At 42.4% G+C, this 16617-nt stretch overlaps 1 protein-coding gene across 19 annotated transcripts in view; it reads right to left on the bottom strand.

The window, feature by feature from the left end:
- The window catches only part of LOC125903859 (neurexin-1a), a 403149-nt gene that overhangs the window by 104005 nt on the left and 282527 nt on the right, over nt 1-16617 (bottom strand). For 4 of the 19 annotated variants that reach the window (XM_049601035.1, XM_049601037.1, XM_049601038.1 and 1 more), the window contains exon 1: nt 13189-14279. The exons of the other annotated variants lie outside the window; for them this stretch is intronic. In XM_049601035.1, coding sequence (XP_049456992.1) covers nt 13189-13435 — 247 coding nt within the window. In that variant the 5' untranslated portion in view covers nt 13436-14279. Of the gene's footprint in view, nt 1-13188; nt 14280-16617 lie in introns of those variants that run through there. 19 annotated transcript variants of the gene reach the window in all.

The following is a 16617-nucleotide window of genomic DNA, read 5'->3' as shown; positions in this document are numbered from 1 at the left end:
CATTTCATTCATTTGGCAACAAAGCTCTTAGCACCAGAGCAGCACAGTAGCATAATATGTTATCTCCTCCCAAGCTAATTAAATTTAAAGAGCCATATATTCGCTCCTGGCATTTCTGCACCTTTTGCACAAGGACAAGAGTGTTCTCTTGAGGGAGCTTTTTTTGTGGTAGATCCTTTCTCTCTCTACTGTACATCAGAGCTGTCAGAGCACGCTGCTTTGATGATGAAAACCACATCTGCTAATAATGTATTCTACCAGTTGCCAACAATGCCACACATGCACTGTGAACAGGCTGTCATGGCTTACCACACCCTGTGCCACAGGTTTTGCGCACTGTCTACTGACTTAGAAAAATAGAGCCCTCGGTATTTAGAAGAGCAAATGTAAGACTTCTGGGTTAAAAAGGTCAAATTAAGATGGAAATTATTTTAATTATTTCTAAGTGAATTAAGCAGAGTTTTTGCTAAAAGGCAGCAACGCTAGATGTAATTCAAGCTTAGAATTTAGGCTTTTAATCCTCACATTCTAGTAACGTAAGCACATTACAAGTTTTGTTAAACCTTTGAAAATGGTATTTTAGTGTTGCAGTCAGAGTGGTTTTGTCCTGAGCTGAATCCTGCAGTCATTTTAGTGTTTTCACAGTGGGTTTATTGGTTTTAGGAAAGGTTTTCACAGTGTGAAGGTGACTGCTGTTGTGCATTGGATTCTAAATGGACAATGTGGTTATAATACTTCTCCAAAAATCAATTTACTCCTGTAATTGATAATTGGTACATTTTCAGTGTATGGCTTTTGACTCGACTAAGTCATTTAAAACAAGTCACAATAATTTTAAAAAGACAAAATGTCCTTATAACTATTATAACAATTATTTTAAAATGTTTTCCTCAGAATTTTCATGATTAAAACAATTATAATGGATAATGAAAAATGTTTCATGCCGGAAAAAACGGAGCCTCCTGTCAGGTGTCATTTTTGTAGCTGAAATAACCAAATGCTTTGACATGTGAGGTGATAAATTGCCTGTCACCTTTGACTGGCAGACTCTGTGTGTTGGAATAATTAAGTACAGAGAACAACAGCAGCTCTGAAAATATGAGTTGAGAGCAATTGTTCTTCCAGTTGTTTGGAGTCGGCAGTTAAAGCACAGCCGCTGGTTGTCCGTCCCGTGGGTACAAATGAAGAAAATTCAGCTGGACAGTGAAAACTGGAAAGCGAGGTAGCATAGATACAGCTAGATCCCTGTGGCCACCCCCAACTCCCCCCCAATCCAATCTCTATTTCTGTATCTGTTCATTGTTCCATTGCAGTATAGCGAGGTCCTTTCAACAATTTAAACCCCGCTCTCAAGCTTTGCTCCTGGAAAAAACCATTCTCTATCTTCAGTGGTGTGTGAGCAGCCCTTTGGGAGACTAAAAAGGCTATGGATTGTTGACTTGTTTTAATCCTCTCTCAGCACAAACAACTGCCTCCCTTATAATGGGGTAGGCAGTTAGAACAGAACCAGCAGGCATGAGAAAAGGTTTCATCACAGGTGGAAGCTGGAACAATCCTGTATGACATACTACAGAAATGACAGCAAAACAAACTTTTAATGTGACCGCTTAGATTATACATGAGGGACCAGGATTCCCTCGACAAGATAAAAACACAGGATTGCCGTATTGTGCGAGCATCTCATCCGTTTTATACATCATTGGAATCTTGCTTTAGTGCACAGCCAAAACATTTACTGTGTGAGCACCGAGTGGAAATTGAGCAATTTTACCAGCTAGTCTATAACTGCTGCAGTTCTGTCATGAAACTAACCCACGGCATAAAATACTGTATACTGCACACTCTGCCACAGTCTGCTTTGCCTCCTTCCACGTTTCTCTTTTTTTTTTTTTTTTCCTTTTTAAGTGATAAATCCTCCCTTCAGTCTTTATCAGAAGGCTGGAGCTGAGCTATTCTCTTTGCAGTCAGCAGAAAGCAGAGTGGACAGAGGTGCTAAATCAACCAAGAGCCTAGACTTCCTGCTTACTTTGTGTTGGCTTAATAAGTCTGGTCATATTGGCACATATACAGCGCAGTCGATATAAACTTTTACAGTTCATTGCCCAGAGACTTAATCTTCACCACCAGCCGATAGTGTACTCAGATATATCTGCTCTTTGGGACTGAAAAATTATATGCACATTTCCTTGTACGTCACATGTATTTTGATGTATTTCAACGCTCACATGTAATGAGTTATGATTATAATACATGCAAATGATAGGAGCATGCATGAAACACAAAGCTACGTATAAAAAATGGTAGAACTTAAAGTCCTCAAGCAGTTACCCGTGGGCTTTAAGGCTAGACTAGGCAAATATTCTAATTAGCCCATTTCCACAGTATTGTTTTAACAATATCCAGTGACCTATGAGCCTTAAGCTCCTTCTAATGAAGACAATCCCGAAGCAGCATTTCTGCATAGGACAGCTGACAGTGTCCAACCTGCCGTCATAAGCTGCAAAGGCTTAATCCTCCCCCCCCCCTTCTCTCTCTCTGCTTTGCTAATTTGATGTAATTAAATTAAGTGGAGACTAAAAGTGGGGCATTGCTGCTTGCCCCCATGATTGGTCATCCTTATTAGAGGGTATAAGATGCCCGCTCCAAAATTATAGTAGCAACAAAACCTAATAAACACTGGGAGGGAGGGAGGGAGAGAGAGAGAGAGAGAGAGAGAGAGAGAGAGAGAGAGAGAGAGAGAGAGAGAAAACAGGAGCACTTAAGTCAGGCCTCAAGGCTGGTACAGTACAAAATGACCACATCAAAGAGGAAGGAGGGGGTGAACCGAGGAGGAGAGGGAGGGAAACAGAGAGAGATAAAGATTTGCAATACAAAATGGGCTGATTGGAAAGTAGTGTCATGTTTTTTTATACTTCAGGGAGCAATAGCAGAAACAAGTTTTAGACTTCATAAACCTTAACTCTGTACTTAAAGGTTAAGCTCTGATTTTTTTAAGAGTAACTCAACACCAACTGAAGCTCTTGTCTTTGCTGACCTCCAGTGGTGGAACTTTTCACCTGGCTGCAGTGACAAACAAGTGTACTCCATCACTCCATGACATCACTGTTGGGTGTGGTTATAGGTTGACAGTCTTTTTCCCAAGAGTGTTTTGCCTAATTCAATCCAAGCGGCAACCTCCAGGGCTGAAAAATGAAGCTGATGCAGAAGTACCAAAAACTGCAGTACCTCGAATGGCCATTTGAGGCTGGCTACACAAGTGAGTAAATCCCCAAAGACTCCAATGTCAAAATGTCGAAATGTACAGCAGAAACAAACATGTTTACAGCCTGGTTTCAAGGCTTAAAGTTACACATAGTTAAGTACTTGGGACTTAAAGTGACAGGCTGTCTGCGAATAGCGTCGCAGGGTTTTTAGTCATATCCGCCCTTCACTTCTCCACAGTCCAACCCTCTTGTTCAAATACGGTCACTCCTGGCTCCAAAAATCCAACATGGCGATGGCCAAAATGCCAACCTCGAGGCTTCTAAACATGAGTCCACAAACCAGTGGGTGTCACAGTGGCTTCGTCCATTATTTTTATACAGTCTATGGTCTTACCCTTGAGTGTTGTGATTGGCTAGCAATCATCACATCGACAAAAGAGGACAGACATGGTTAGGGCAAAGAAGTCAAGGTTATGGTTGGTACTAGCCAATCACAGCACAGTAGGGTGGGACTAGGTAGAATACTCTTGGGAAAAAACCCCAAAGCAGTGCTTACAGATGTAACATAGCATACTTCTGGCCACATCCATCAGTGATGCTGGGTGGGGTCAGAGGTCAAACAGGGTTGAAACTTTTAGCCAGGTGGGGCAGTAAAACATTGCCTATCAGCCGGGTGATTAGTCCCCTTTTAATAGTATTCAGGTACTATGCCATTTGAGTGTTATGATATATATTGATAAATTGAATAGCTTAAAAACTAATGTTTCACCAAAGTCTGTGACCTGCTATATTTCCACTGAACATGTTTTCATGATACTTTATCATGCACTTTATTTTGACAGGCCTCACAATGTTCACATCGGGACATAAGGTTGTGACCCTATCATACCTGGACATAGATGCAGAGATTCTGGAAGACTGTCCCTTTGATAGCTGTAGTGTACTAGTTTCTCTGTAGGGCATTAACACCTCACCAGATAACGCAGATTTTGGCACAGTAAAACCACAGCTATCAAAATCTGGAACGTTCTTTAAACATTTTTGGCAACACCTGTCAAAATACAGTATGTGATAAGAAGTGATAAAAACAACTGGGGTTGCAATATAACTGAAATTGAAATCAGGTCACAGAATTTGATGCGTGACAGGATTTGGTGCAACACCTGAAACAAGAGTTAATGCCACTAACGGGAGGTGTCTTTGCCGCAGCAGAGCGAGAAAACACTAGTTGGAATTACCCAAATGTAGCAGAGATTTTAACCAAATTTTCAGACAGCGTGCAAAAGAAAATGCCAATTATGTGCTTTTCTATCCACCACTGTTACGCTAACATGGGGAACTGGTTCATTGAGATAAGCAGTGGAGAGTCAGATGATGCTGCAGAGGAAGAGGGTGCGATGAAGAAAAACAATTTATATAAAATGAAAGAGAGCACACTGGACAATGGAGACACAATCAAGACTTTTTAACAACTAATATTACAGCTATGGGCTTTTGGGGCAGTTCTGTGTGAATACGTACGGCATACAATGAAGAGAGCTTGCGCTAACCTATGTAATCTGTTTGTCATCATGACTGTATGTCATTTCTTTGCTGAATTTGTTTCCACTGCACTTAGTCCCATTTACCTTTTATTAATGCACTAACTTTTTCACCTCCCCTTATCCTACAAAGTGTAAAAAAATTTGCTAGATTCCAAGTTTTTTTATACGCAAATTGAAAATGGGCCTTATAAAAGGTGAACAGAAACACAGCTACTCTCGGGTGAAACACAAAAAGGGAATTCCTTACTAAAAAGAATTTAGCCTAATTTGGCTAATTCAGACTCCTTGAAACCTCATATTAGCTTCAGCTGAACTTTTGCATAGAATGAGTACTGTACAGTACAGTAATTTATCCTTACATTACACAGTGAAGTCAGGCTAGGGAAGCAAATGCTTGCAGTGACCAATAGCTATTTTGACATATAGTACATACAGCATGTTAGTATTGTATTTAGATAGATTCTGAACCCCAGCAGCTCTAACTCGATACAATCTGCAGTTCGACTGAAATTGTGAATCAAGAAATCTGCCCCTAAATCACACTGTTGCAGTACTTTGCTGTATTTTATCCTCACACTGCTCTGAAGAGATAAGCCTTCACCTCATCATGACGGGGCCCCCGGGTAGCCATACCAACCACCCTCGCTCTTCATGGCAGGAGACCATCAATTCATGGTTGAGGTAAAGTTCTGCCCCCTGGGTAACATAATGCCATGAATGCTCAGTCGACCAGTGTCACTCACACCCTTTTGCCCCCTCCTCTGCCATGCTCACTTCCCCTAAGCCCTAAGTGATACATGAGCCCCTGCCTTGTGGAGCAGAATGGCCCATCCAGGCAGAGCTGACAAGACCCAGTGTCTTAATGGAGCAATACACCAAACGGGCCCTTTGTTACCCTGACCAGCTGCATATCTGCCTCCCCAGCCAACAGTCTTGGCTCTGATAGAGGTGTCTCACAGTATCGACAGCTTCTAATTTACTCTCTCATCATCACTTGCCTCATTTGCTCCTCAGACTCAATGCTCCCTTTCTCTCGATTCAGGTCAGCCATTTTGTTTGCCAGCAATTTGTTGATTAGATTTTTCTGCATCCAGTGTTTAATTTGCATGCCAGCGAACACACATATCAAAGTAAGACTTAAATAAAATCAAGCTTCAGTCGATTCTCTGCTTTTTCATTCGCAGTTAAAAGCCTCTTTGACTGATTGCGTGCCATCAGGCATCAGTGCATTATTTAGCTGCAGTGTGTCTGTGCCCTAGCATGTACCAAACATCAATGCCTCCAAAAGGTCTCTAGAAGCTGTTGTCTTCTCTATTAGGGAGCCAACAGATGTGGAGTATGACTGCAGTTCTAATTACTGAAAAAGACAAGTGTGTGGGATAATTACACAGTGGAAGTGAGGCAGAAAACAGAGTCCAGGGCCAGAGCTCTGATCTGAGACTAGAGACAACTCTGGCTGCCCGTCACCATATGCAGCCCAACCTGCATCAGCACAAATACTGCTCTCACAAAGAAGCTGCTTTAGGATCAGATGCTATGCTTCACTGCGCACATTCTTATATTAGCACTATTCATAAAAGTAAATGATATAGCAGTCTATACTAGACCTGCATAATTACAAAATGCTTCTGCTGCAGGAGGGCTTTCTTAATGATTTAAGACATCCGCATCTCTACTTCCAAGTTTAAGGGAATAGCACAGGTAAAGCCCTCTCCACTGTCTCTCTTCTTTAACAAATCACTCCTGAGCTCAAGGCGACATACATGTGCAGTGGGTAGCTTAAAAATGGAGCACAAACAACACTTTGAACAAAACATACACTGTCGTGACGTTGATAAAAACATGTTCTGTACGTTTATATTATTTTATTAAACAAGCCTATTCCTTATACTAATGCATCTAATTTTCATGTCGTCCCTGCATGACACCGCTTCGTTTTTTCTGTTTACTCCTTTTGTAAGCCGTACCCAGGAGACAACTAGTGCGCCTTGGCCTTAATTGCAGGATTAAACATCTGCTTTGCCTATTGCTGAGTAGCCTCACTTTCTAAGTAAGCCTCCACTAAGTGGGGAGATATTGTTTAATTGGCCGCATATCGTATAGAAATAATACAGTAAAATGAATATGGAGAAAATTGGTGGAAAGAAACACTGCATGTGCGGATGTACCGAGGTGTATGAGAGGGAGTTTTGTTGTGCAGCACAACTACTGCCTTTGCCATTTATATACAGGTCTGCCTCCCCCTTATCAACAGGCAATGTAGGAGCACCATAAGAGAGCTGTGCCGTCCTTTATCTCACACTGATGCCATGTATCTACCAACAAATAAATATATAAAAGACAAAAAAAAAAAGAAAGAAATGTGCGTGGGTATGCATTGTATTTCTACACTGTGTCGCAAAATATATGCTAATATTAGCTTGCACTTAGGTGTTAGGCAGGCGTGTTTTTATCAGCCCATGCCAGCAGGCCCGAGGCACTAAGAGATGGAAGGAGCAATGAGGAAGGTGAAATCCCACACAATCCTATTAGAGTGGATTAGGGGGCAGCTTTCTTTCTGTTGCCACTCTGCTGCAGGTGAGCAATTGTAAATTGCAAAAAAAGAATAGTTATGACACGGTTGCTTCTTATTGAGGCCTCCTATTGTAACAGGGCAGCCATTCAGTTTTTAAACCTTTTATTTCCATCATTAATCCAACATACATGATATTAAAGTTGTTAGGTAATGATTTGTAAGCTAAGAATAATTAGAGCTCTGTCAATCAAACCACCCACGCAGAACAGCTCGAGGATAGAGGGTGTTTTTTTTCCCTCCCAAAACAGACGTGTGAAATTTAAGTAGAGGCTCATTATCGATCCAATGATCAATGGCAATCATACATTTTCGTCTTCTGCAAGCAGCCTGCCACAGAAACCCATCCTCTCTGGCCTCCCCTGTGGTTGGGGTTATCAGGCTGTAAAGGCTGTAAAGTTTTTTTTCCTCCATGACCTTTCCCAGAACCAATTAGTCCATCACTAGGGGAGTTATCACTGTACACTTGGAACTACTGTGTGTCCGCACAATTATATTTTTATACCTTCCAAGTGAATATTTTCCTCTATGACCCATTTCAAATTCTAACTAACCAATTATATGTTACACTATATGAATGAAACTTTCCCCATGTGCAGATATGCATATCGCTTCCACTACCCACATTCACACCCTTGTTACAATGATTCAAAGTGATCAAAGAGATGAGAGATGATTTGGGAGAGTGTTGCTCTTTGTGTGTGCAGTGAGCTTGTGTGCATTTGTCAGTGATTGTGCATGAGTGTGTGTGTGTGTGTGTGTGTGTATACAGGCTTGACTGGCACAGAGATAGCTGCTGCCTCATTATGATGACAGAGAATGAGGCTTCTCTGGGGTGACTGAACTCAATTCAGATTAGATTTTTTTTTTTTTTTTTTTTTTTAAAGTGGGCTTTTGCATTCTTGATCTCCACCTTATTTATTTCAATTTATCTATTTTTTTTTTCCCTTTCATGTGCCGTTCCCCTGGGAAATGGAGAGGCATTCATAGAGTCAATCAGAATGGACTGTGGAGAACTATTTAAGCTCTTTCATTAGCATCTTTAACACGCTAACCTGCAATATAGCTGCATCGCTCCTCCCTCCTGTCCTGATGTTTGCATAAAAAAATCCAACAGTGGTTCAAACACTTAAGTCTACTCTTTCTATAATGCTTTCCTCCACATATGATCTTCCTTATTCCTCTCCATACCACCCTACTTTACATGCATTCGTAATTTCTATTTTTTTTTTCCAGTGTGCCACAAATGCACAAATATGATATGATTATGTCCTTTTCTTTTTAAGTGCATTACTATTAGAGCTGCTAGGAGAGTTTGATTAACCAATTAATTGATTGAAAGAAAATTAATCACCAAATATTCTGATCATCAATTGTTTCCATCGTTTTTCAAGCAAAAATGTCAAACATTGGTTTGGACCAGATTCTTAAAATTGAGAATTTACTACTTCTATACATTTATGATTGCAAATGAAGAGTCTTTGGGTTTTGTACTGTTGGTTGGAGTAAAGATTGAAGATGTCACTTTGGGCTCTGGGAAACTGTGATGGGCATTTTTCACATTTTATAAACTAAATGATTAATCAGTTATTTCTGAAAATGATCAGCAGGCTAATCGATAATGAAAATAATCGTAAGTTGCAACCCTAATTTATTGTATCTGTCATACTTTTGTTTTGAGGTATCCTGCTGTTAAAACATATTTGCTTCATGAGCATCATTATTGTCTCAGATAATCTGATGATTGTTATGCATCTGGTGTAGTCTGATGGTGTTACCGTCGTATTATCCCATTACAATATGCCATTTTGCAGGGTTAACAGCTGTGTATGTGTGAAATCAACACTGCACACTGGAAAATGCTGCAGTGTGCTGTATGATAGTTTTCCTCCATTTCTGTGCAGAATGACACATTTTCTCCATCACAGTTGGTAGATGTCACACAGAGGTAACACGAGCAACCAACGTTGACCAGACAACTTATCATTTGAAGTAATTTTAAAAAAAATCCTTTTTAAAAAGGAAAGCCAGAGGTGTAAACAGACAGACGGATGGTATGAACAAGAAAGAGGGAGATGGCAGTGGAGACGACACTGTTGATGATGATTCACCGCGTGCCTTATGGGTAAAGAGCTCCCTGACTCAAACTCATCCAGGACCTATGCATGTTGAGTCAAAGGAGGGGGCTCTTTCTCTCTCTCGCTCCCTCTCTGTCTCCCAAGTCTCTAATCCGAAACCAGACACATTACTCAGCTGACCCCTCGCTGCCCACCGCACGCACAGTCAGGTCTCATTTCCCTTCATGCCAACCATAGCCTGGTCACCACCGAAACCACACAGACCACTGCAGGCGCAAAAGGCTGCCCACTCTGTCTGCTTGGATGGGCTTGGATGGACTCTGCAGGCCAAGCGGGGGGCTGCAGGGGTTGTGGGGGGGGGTTAGGCAGAATTGTCAGGAGATGAAGTGCAGAGAGTAGGACGGAAGCAAGAGAAGAGGAAGGGAGCGAGTGAGCATCGTAAGATGCAAGTAGGCTAAAGACCTAAAGCACACACACAAATAAAAAGGGGGTGTTTGTGTTCTCAAACATCAAAGAAAAGGGAGAATGAAATGACTGCAGTGTTCACTCTCTCATTCGTGGGTCAATAACTGCCTCTGCTCCCTCTAGAGCAGAGGCACATGTACTCAGATCCTTATCAGGGCAGCTATCATCTCCGTTGCCTCACAGAAGCAGCGATACTGTCATCTTCACACTATCACAGAATGACATCAGCTCAGAGACATGGGAGTAATTATATTATACAAGCCCACAACACACCGGCAGCAAGGCAACATCAGAGACCATCTACTTTCTCCCTCTTCTGTCTCTTGTTCTTTCGCTCTATTCTTTTCTTCACTTTCTCCATCTCTGCTGTTCTTCATTCTCTATCTTATTTTATTTCTTCCCTCTGTCTTTCTCTTCCTGTACTCATCTGTTCTCTGCAGCAGGGCGAGCACAGACGATCACTGTCTCTAATCCATTCAACCATTAACTCTGAAGGTGGGGAGCTTTAAAATTGATTATAATCACTTAAATTGCTTCTCCAGCTTTGATCAAACTACAGAGTTTGGAAATACAAAAGCTGTTTGTGCAGCACTTGATGGAGCAGGTGTTGGGGGGTCTTTCTTGGGACGTGTTGAGTACATCACATAATCATCATGGATCTGGAGGTTGACTTCCCCATAGTAAACATATGGGTTATGATTCTAAGATGATGGCACACATATATGTGCACAGCATAGGCCAAGTAAACAAGAACGTGGAAGGCACTGTATATTTCCTCACATAGTGGGAACTGCAGATCACTATCTTCTGCAATAACCAGTAGAAGGCAGAAGCAGATAATCTACAGAAATCCACAGAAAGTCTACCTTCCCCATTAACCACTGAGGAATCATGGCCCTGAAACACTTTTCCTATTGATCGGATCATCTATCCACTTTCAATGATTAAGAACAGCAGGTACAGAAAAAAATATGATAACCTAGTTATCCAGCATATCGAGTATGGTATCCATCTCTGGGAAAAGAGGACTATCACCTCTGGGAGTCTATTCATGATGAATGGTATGTCTGCTCCTCAGAGTTGATACTGTCTGAACCTCATTACTGCTAGCCCTAAACAAACAATGCATCACACTCCAACTCAATTTCATACATCCTGACCATGGTAATTTTCTTCTTCTTTCCACATAAATCAATGACAGACATACAAGTTCAATACAACGGAAATACAGCACGGTTTATCTTACAGTATGCTGATACACTGAATATTGAGAGTAATGTGTGTTTTCCTATTAAATCACTTACAGGGATTTTGCACTCATGTCTTGGGGAATATCTAGAAAAATGGATGGATAGCCCACCATTGGGGCAGCAGGAGATACTAATTTTAGCTACATTTTCATGAAATGGAGGCAATTTGCATATTGAACTAACTGTCGGCACTCTATTAGCTTTGTTTGGTCTAATCACTTGAGACAATGTTAAAGGCACTGTGACAATAATGGTGAAAGGCAGGTACAGTTACGTAAGTATTGCAAATAGGATTAGATTTTAACATTGACGGTGACACCAAACAGTATGGCAGAGAGACACATAGGGGTGGGGGCAGAGACACGGTGAGAAAGAGAGCAACTGAGGAGAACATAAGGCCACTTACTGTTGTTTAATACATATAAATTGTAGATACAAAGCAAAAAAGAAACTGTTAAAAACTGCAGAATCAAACCCAAGGGGCTTTGGTTCTTGCATTCACAAATGAGACTGAAAAAATTGAGCTGTGCACGTGTAATTGCTGCAGTGAAGAGACACCCCATGTAAGGAACAAGCCCCATGAAAATTAAACCAATTGCAGCACAGCTAAGACAACAGCACTGGGGCTCTTACAACAGCAGGCTTTGTCCTGGAGCCAGGTACCATGTTGAACAGCGTGTCTCCCATTTTGCATTTATGCACCCTCCGTGCGCTGATCAACCAAAAATGTAATCATGTTACTGAGAAAGCTTTTCTTTGCCTCCCCCCGCGCAAGCTCTCTCTCTCATAAGCAACTCATCATAAGCAAGGCTCACTGTGATATTAAGTCGTGGAATGTGCCTGAAAGCACCACCTGCCCCCCAGGGTCCTGAGGGAGAGCAGGAGGCGAGCTGAGCGTTGTCCGCTCCAGACAGGTCACGGCAGAGTGGCCTAATTGCCTCTCTTGTTGTCTCAGTGGGCCAGCAAACCTCCCATCTCCCTCATCATCACTGTGGAGCACCAACTCCCCTGTTCATAGGGCTCTAACTGCTCAGTGATCCAGGCTCCAGTTTGGTTTTTGAGCTGCTCCTGTGTCCAATAAACACATCCTCGAAATGCCAGTGCTGCTCTGCAGTGATGTTATCCCTCACAAATTAATGCTGCACTTTCATATTTGAGGATTCGTAACATCACAGCGGAGATTTGTTGTACATTATTAAGCTGTGTCTACTCATTGGAAGCCAGGGTACCTCGGCATTACGTCAGTGTTACACCAGTAGTGATTACGTCACTCAAAAATGCCTGGGCAGTATGATGACTAAAGAAAAGGAGTATTTTAGTCTTCTGCATGTCATACTGCCTCAATCTTAAATGGCATCACCCATAACTCTAGGTGAAATTCACGGGGTGAAAAATCCAAGTGGAAACAAGTACGGCAAAAGAAGTGGGAGAAGAAAAAAAAAACAAACTGCAGTATTTCAAAAATCATTCTCACACATACTGTATTGAGGTGAGCATACTGCAGTCTACCATGAATACTTGGGGTGAGGTTATATAATTCCTCCTAGTTGAGATTCTTCCTAGTTTCTCCTCCTTCCTCACTCTTAATGCCTGTGTCATGAACCTTCTTGCCACACAGGGTAAAAGAGGCCTCATCCACACTCCACACTGGGCAGAGGCCAGGAGCGGCTCGACGCCCTGCAGAGCTGGAAGCAACACATCTTTGTCTCTTCCAAACACCCAGGGGCAACATGGAGCGCCACAACGTTCTAATCCTGTCTAATCTGGACACAGTGGAGCATCTGGAGATAGGGATATGGCTAATCTCAGACAAGGAGACAGAGGGCACTTTGCTGAGACAGAAAAAAGGGGATGGATCTGAGCTAGACTCGCTATTTGTCTTGAGAAGGGGAATCTTGAATACAGAAAGAAAGTCAACAATAGCAAATGATATTTAGGCTTGAATCGGCAGTGAGATACACCAGAGAGTGAATGAAGATTGCTAAAAGTCAACGGCACTGATAAAACCTAAAACAACTGCTCAAGAAGTTACTGTACGCAGAGGATGTACTGACGGTGAGACAATGAAATACTTACTGTGCCCTGCTCTTAGGGATGCAGGTGATCTGTGGATAGCAATAGGCACAATATGGTGACGCTTGTTTCCATGGGAGAGGTGAATGTGGTGGAGACTCTCTACAGCACCTGGTTCTGACCCTGCCACAAAGCCCAGGGCCAGGGCAGTGATCCACAAGGCCAGGTGGGTGAGTGAAGCTGAATTCCGGTTTAAGGGCTCTGCTACGGGCCTTGGGGGAGCAAACTGTGTCCTCCAGCCTCCGAACATCTTCCCTGAGTGGCCAGATGAGGCTTCAGATCAAGGTGGAACTTCAGTGAGCCTTACAGCCCCATACTTTTCACCTTGCCAAATCTCACTATGCCCAGAGACACTTGCACAGATCCACAGAGAAAGAAGAAAAAAAAAAAGCAAAAAGGGACACCACACAAAATGTCGGTGTGATTAAAAAAAAAAAAAGAAGAAGAAGAAGAAAAAGCCTCTTGCTGTTCTCCACTGAGTTAGGAAATCCGTAGCAGCAACCAGGAAGGTAAAGAGGTATCATAAATCATCATACAGAAACAATCAAAAACATTCACTCAAGAAATTAGGGCAACCTAAAACAGCAGTGGAGAAATCCCAGCTTGCTCCAATTCCCCGAGTTCCCTTATTCTCTCTGTTTCTCTCTTTCTCCTTCTGTTGAGCCCTCACAAAATTAGAAACATTTTCCCACCAAAAACTGTTAATATTCCAAAAAATGCAACTGCAGGGAAAAAAAAGAGAGCCAACTTCAGGAGAGACTGATAGCACCGGTGCAAAGTGAATTTCTTCAGAAAATCAAGACAGACATTCTGAGTTTCCCTCCTTTTCCTCCTCCAGTAGTCTCAAAGGATGTCCAGAGGAATGGGACCATAGTTAAATCCGAGTCTCATTTGCATTTGTCGGACAGCTGCAGCAGCGCACGGGAGACGGCGTGATTGCACCTGTAAGTTGTGCCAAGTAGCGCACCCGTTCCCCATCTAGAGATCTCTGCTCTCAATGAGACCAAGCGATAGCAACGACAGTACCTGAGAGAGCAGCCCTGGGCAGGAAAACACACTCACACACAGGCAGCATCGGCAGCGCCGTTCCAGAAGATGTGCGCAAGAGGAAGAGGGGAGAGAGGAGGAGGAGGAGGAGAAGGAGGAGGAGGAGGAGGACGGAGGGAGGGGGAGCCTCAACAGCCAGCCAGGAAGCAGGAGGGAGAGTGGCTATGCAAATGGGCAGCATTCACATAGCGAATCACTGGAGCCTGAGTGCATTACAGAGGAAGAGCCTATTTAGGCAGAATAGCAGGAATTGAAGCTATGTCCCCCAGCCCTGATTCCTTTCACAACCTCCCCCTACTCTCCCTGTTTAGTCTTTTTCAATCCACTCTCCTGTGTGGACATTTATGAGCGGTAACAGGAAGAAAGAAGGCAAATGAGATTGCAGGAAAGCTGGATTTGTTTCAGTTTCTACTTTTATCATGTCATCTCTCCAGATTCCTCCTCTTATTCCACTCCATCACTCTCTTTTCTCCTTCTTCTGCCTGTTCTGTCTCTCTCTGTGAATTTGGGAAAGTTGTATGGTAATATTCCTGCAGATATAAAAAATTGAAGCCGAGCAGTCCAACTCAATCCTTGCCTCTCCATCGCCCAGGAAAACTGTTTTCTATAGGTTCTTAACTGGACTCTGCAGTCTGTCGCTAGCAAGATTTTACAAGAGCGATGATGCTGCAGCTCACATAGGCAACTCTCTCTCTCGCACACACACATACACACAAACATATTAACACACACACACACACACACACACACATACGTAAACAAAGAACGCACAGTGCTAGAGCTGGCAGTTGAGCACTGTCCACAGAGAGGGTGCTGAATCTGGGCAAGTCTGCCTCGCCTGCTAATAAAAGCCCATTTCTCACAAGAGAGGGAATGCTGATTGCAGACTCAGTGCGCAGCACGGGTTACGGGAATGTAGAGAACATGTGGACATAAAAGCCCTGCTGATAAACACAATCCGGTTCAGCTGGGAAGTGTGCTCAGCGTTCAGAGTTCAGGACTGGAGAGCACAAGGCTCAGCTGCAGTGTGCCTGCTTCTGTTTGCACACTGGCCATTCAACATCCTCCCCTTCGAAAATGCAGTGTTCTAAGCTGGAGGGGAAAAAAAACTGTAAGCACTGCTGAGCTGATCTTTACGGTTTACAGGGAGTACACAAGCATTTCATGCCCAAAGAAAGCCAACTTAGCTAGCGTGACACAGAGGATAATGTGTCCTTCTCCATTTTCTTTTTCACTTGACGGTTCAGATGAAGGCAATGAAAGACGCCTTCAGGAAAGGAAGAACCAATTAAATGAACATTAATGATGAACATTTCACTTGATCCATTTACTGAGTACAAATGCATTAGAATTGAGGGCTCCATTCTTAGCATGGTTGCTGTAATCTGAATTTGAATATGGGAGGAAAAAAGAGCAGAACAGACACTTTATTGTTATAAAATGAACATAACCGGTGAGATGAATATAATCTGCCATCTGGCACGAGGACAGATGAGGATACCTCTTATTTCTCCATTGTATCTGGTATTGTGTTCCCATATAGTAGGAAAATGCAATTCAAGTACAAAACAGATGCTGCACACATTAGGCAACTGTGCTGCTCTCACCTTGTAGAATCTCAATAACTTGGCGCAGCCACCTGGTGCTAAAAAGTCAGCAGCATGGAACCACTGCTCTGTTCTCATTTGCAATGGTGAAAAGGAATGTTCCTGCTGAATGTGTTTACACTTTTATAATTATCAGCAGTGCAATCTGCATAATTACATCTAATAAGGCAATCTATCAGGGCTGCTTGCCAAGGACAACAACCTGACTTACTATGTCCTCAACAGCAAACTTTTACAGAAACACAAAATGAGATCTTAAATTACAAAGCTCAATATTCAGGAAGATAGAAATGTAATGTGGCCACAACGCCACACTTTGATTGCTTTTTCTGTTTGCACACTGTATTAGTGGGAATATTGTGTTGGTATGCAGCAACTAAAGTTAATGACATCAGCAGTGAGGTGATACCTTTATCAGGTTTATCATTAGTTGCTTGTTCATGTGTGCCCCCAAGTGGCGGAACTGCAAAGTGCACAGATGGTTCACCACAAAGCCTGCAGCCTGAGTTCAAAATGTTTGTTTGACAGAAGCACGACTCATCATTGAATCATATCACTCAAAATAAAATAAAGACAATCCCTTGTGATCTGATACATCGTTCTGATTCTGATCAATTCTTATAACATCAGCTGTACTAGAACACCAATAAGCCTTCAGCAGGTTGCCCTTTGCTCCAATAATTGTCCATAACAAATTGGCTAAGTGAAGTATGAGCAGCAACAAAAGCCATGCATACAGCTTTAGGGAAAACATTCACAACTAAATTCCTCCTGCCTG

This window comes from Epinephelus fuscoguttatus, linkage group LG16, assembly GCF_011397635.1.
Source record: "Epinephelus fuscoguttatus linkage group LG16, E.fuscoguttatus.final_Chr_v1".
NCBI classification, from domain to species: Eukaryota; Metazoa; Chordata; class Actinopteri; order Perciformes; family Serranidae; genus Epinephelus; species Epinephelus fuscoguttatus.
The sequence above is the reverse complement of the archived record's forward strand: the minus strand, read 5'-3'. Positions and strand labels throughout refer to the sequence as shown.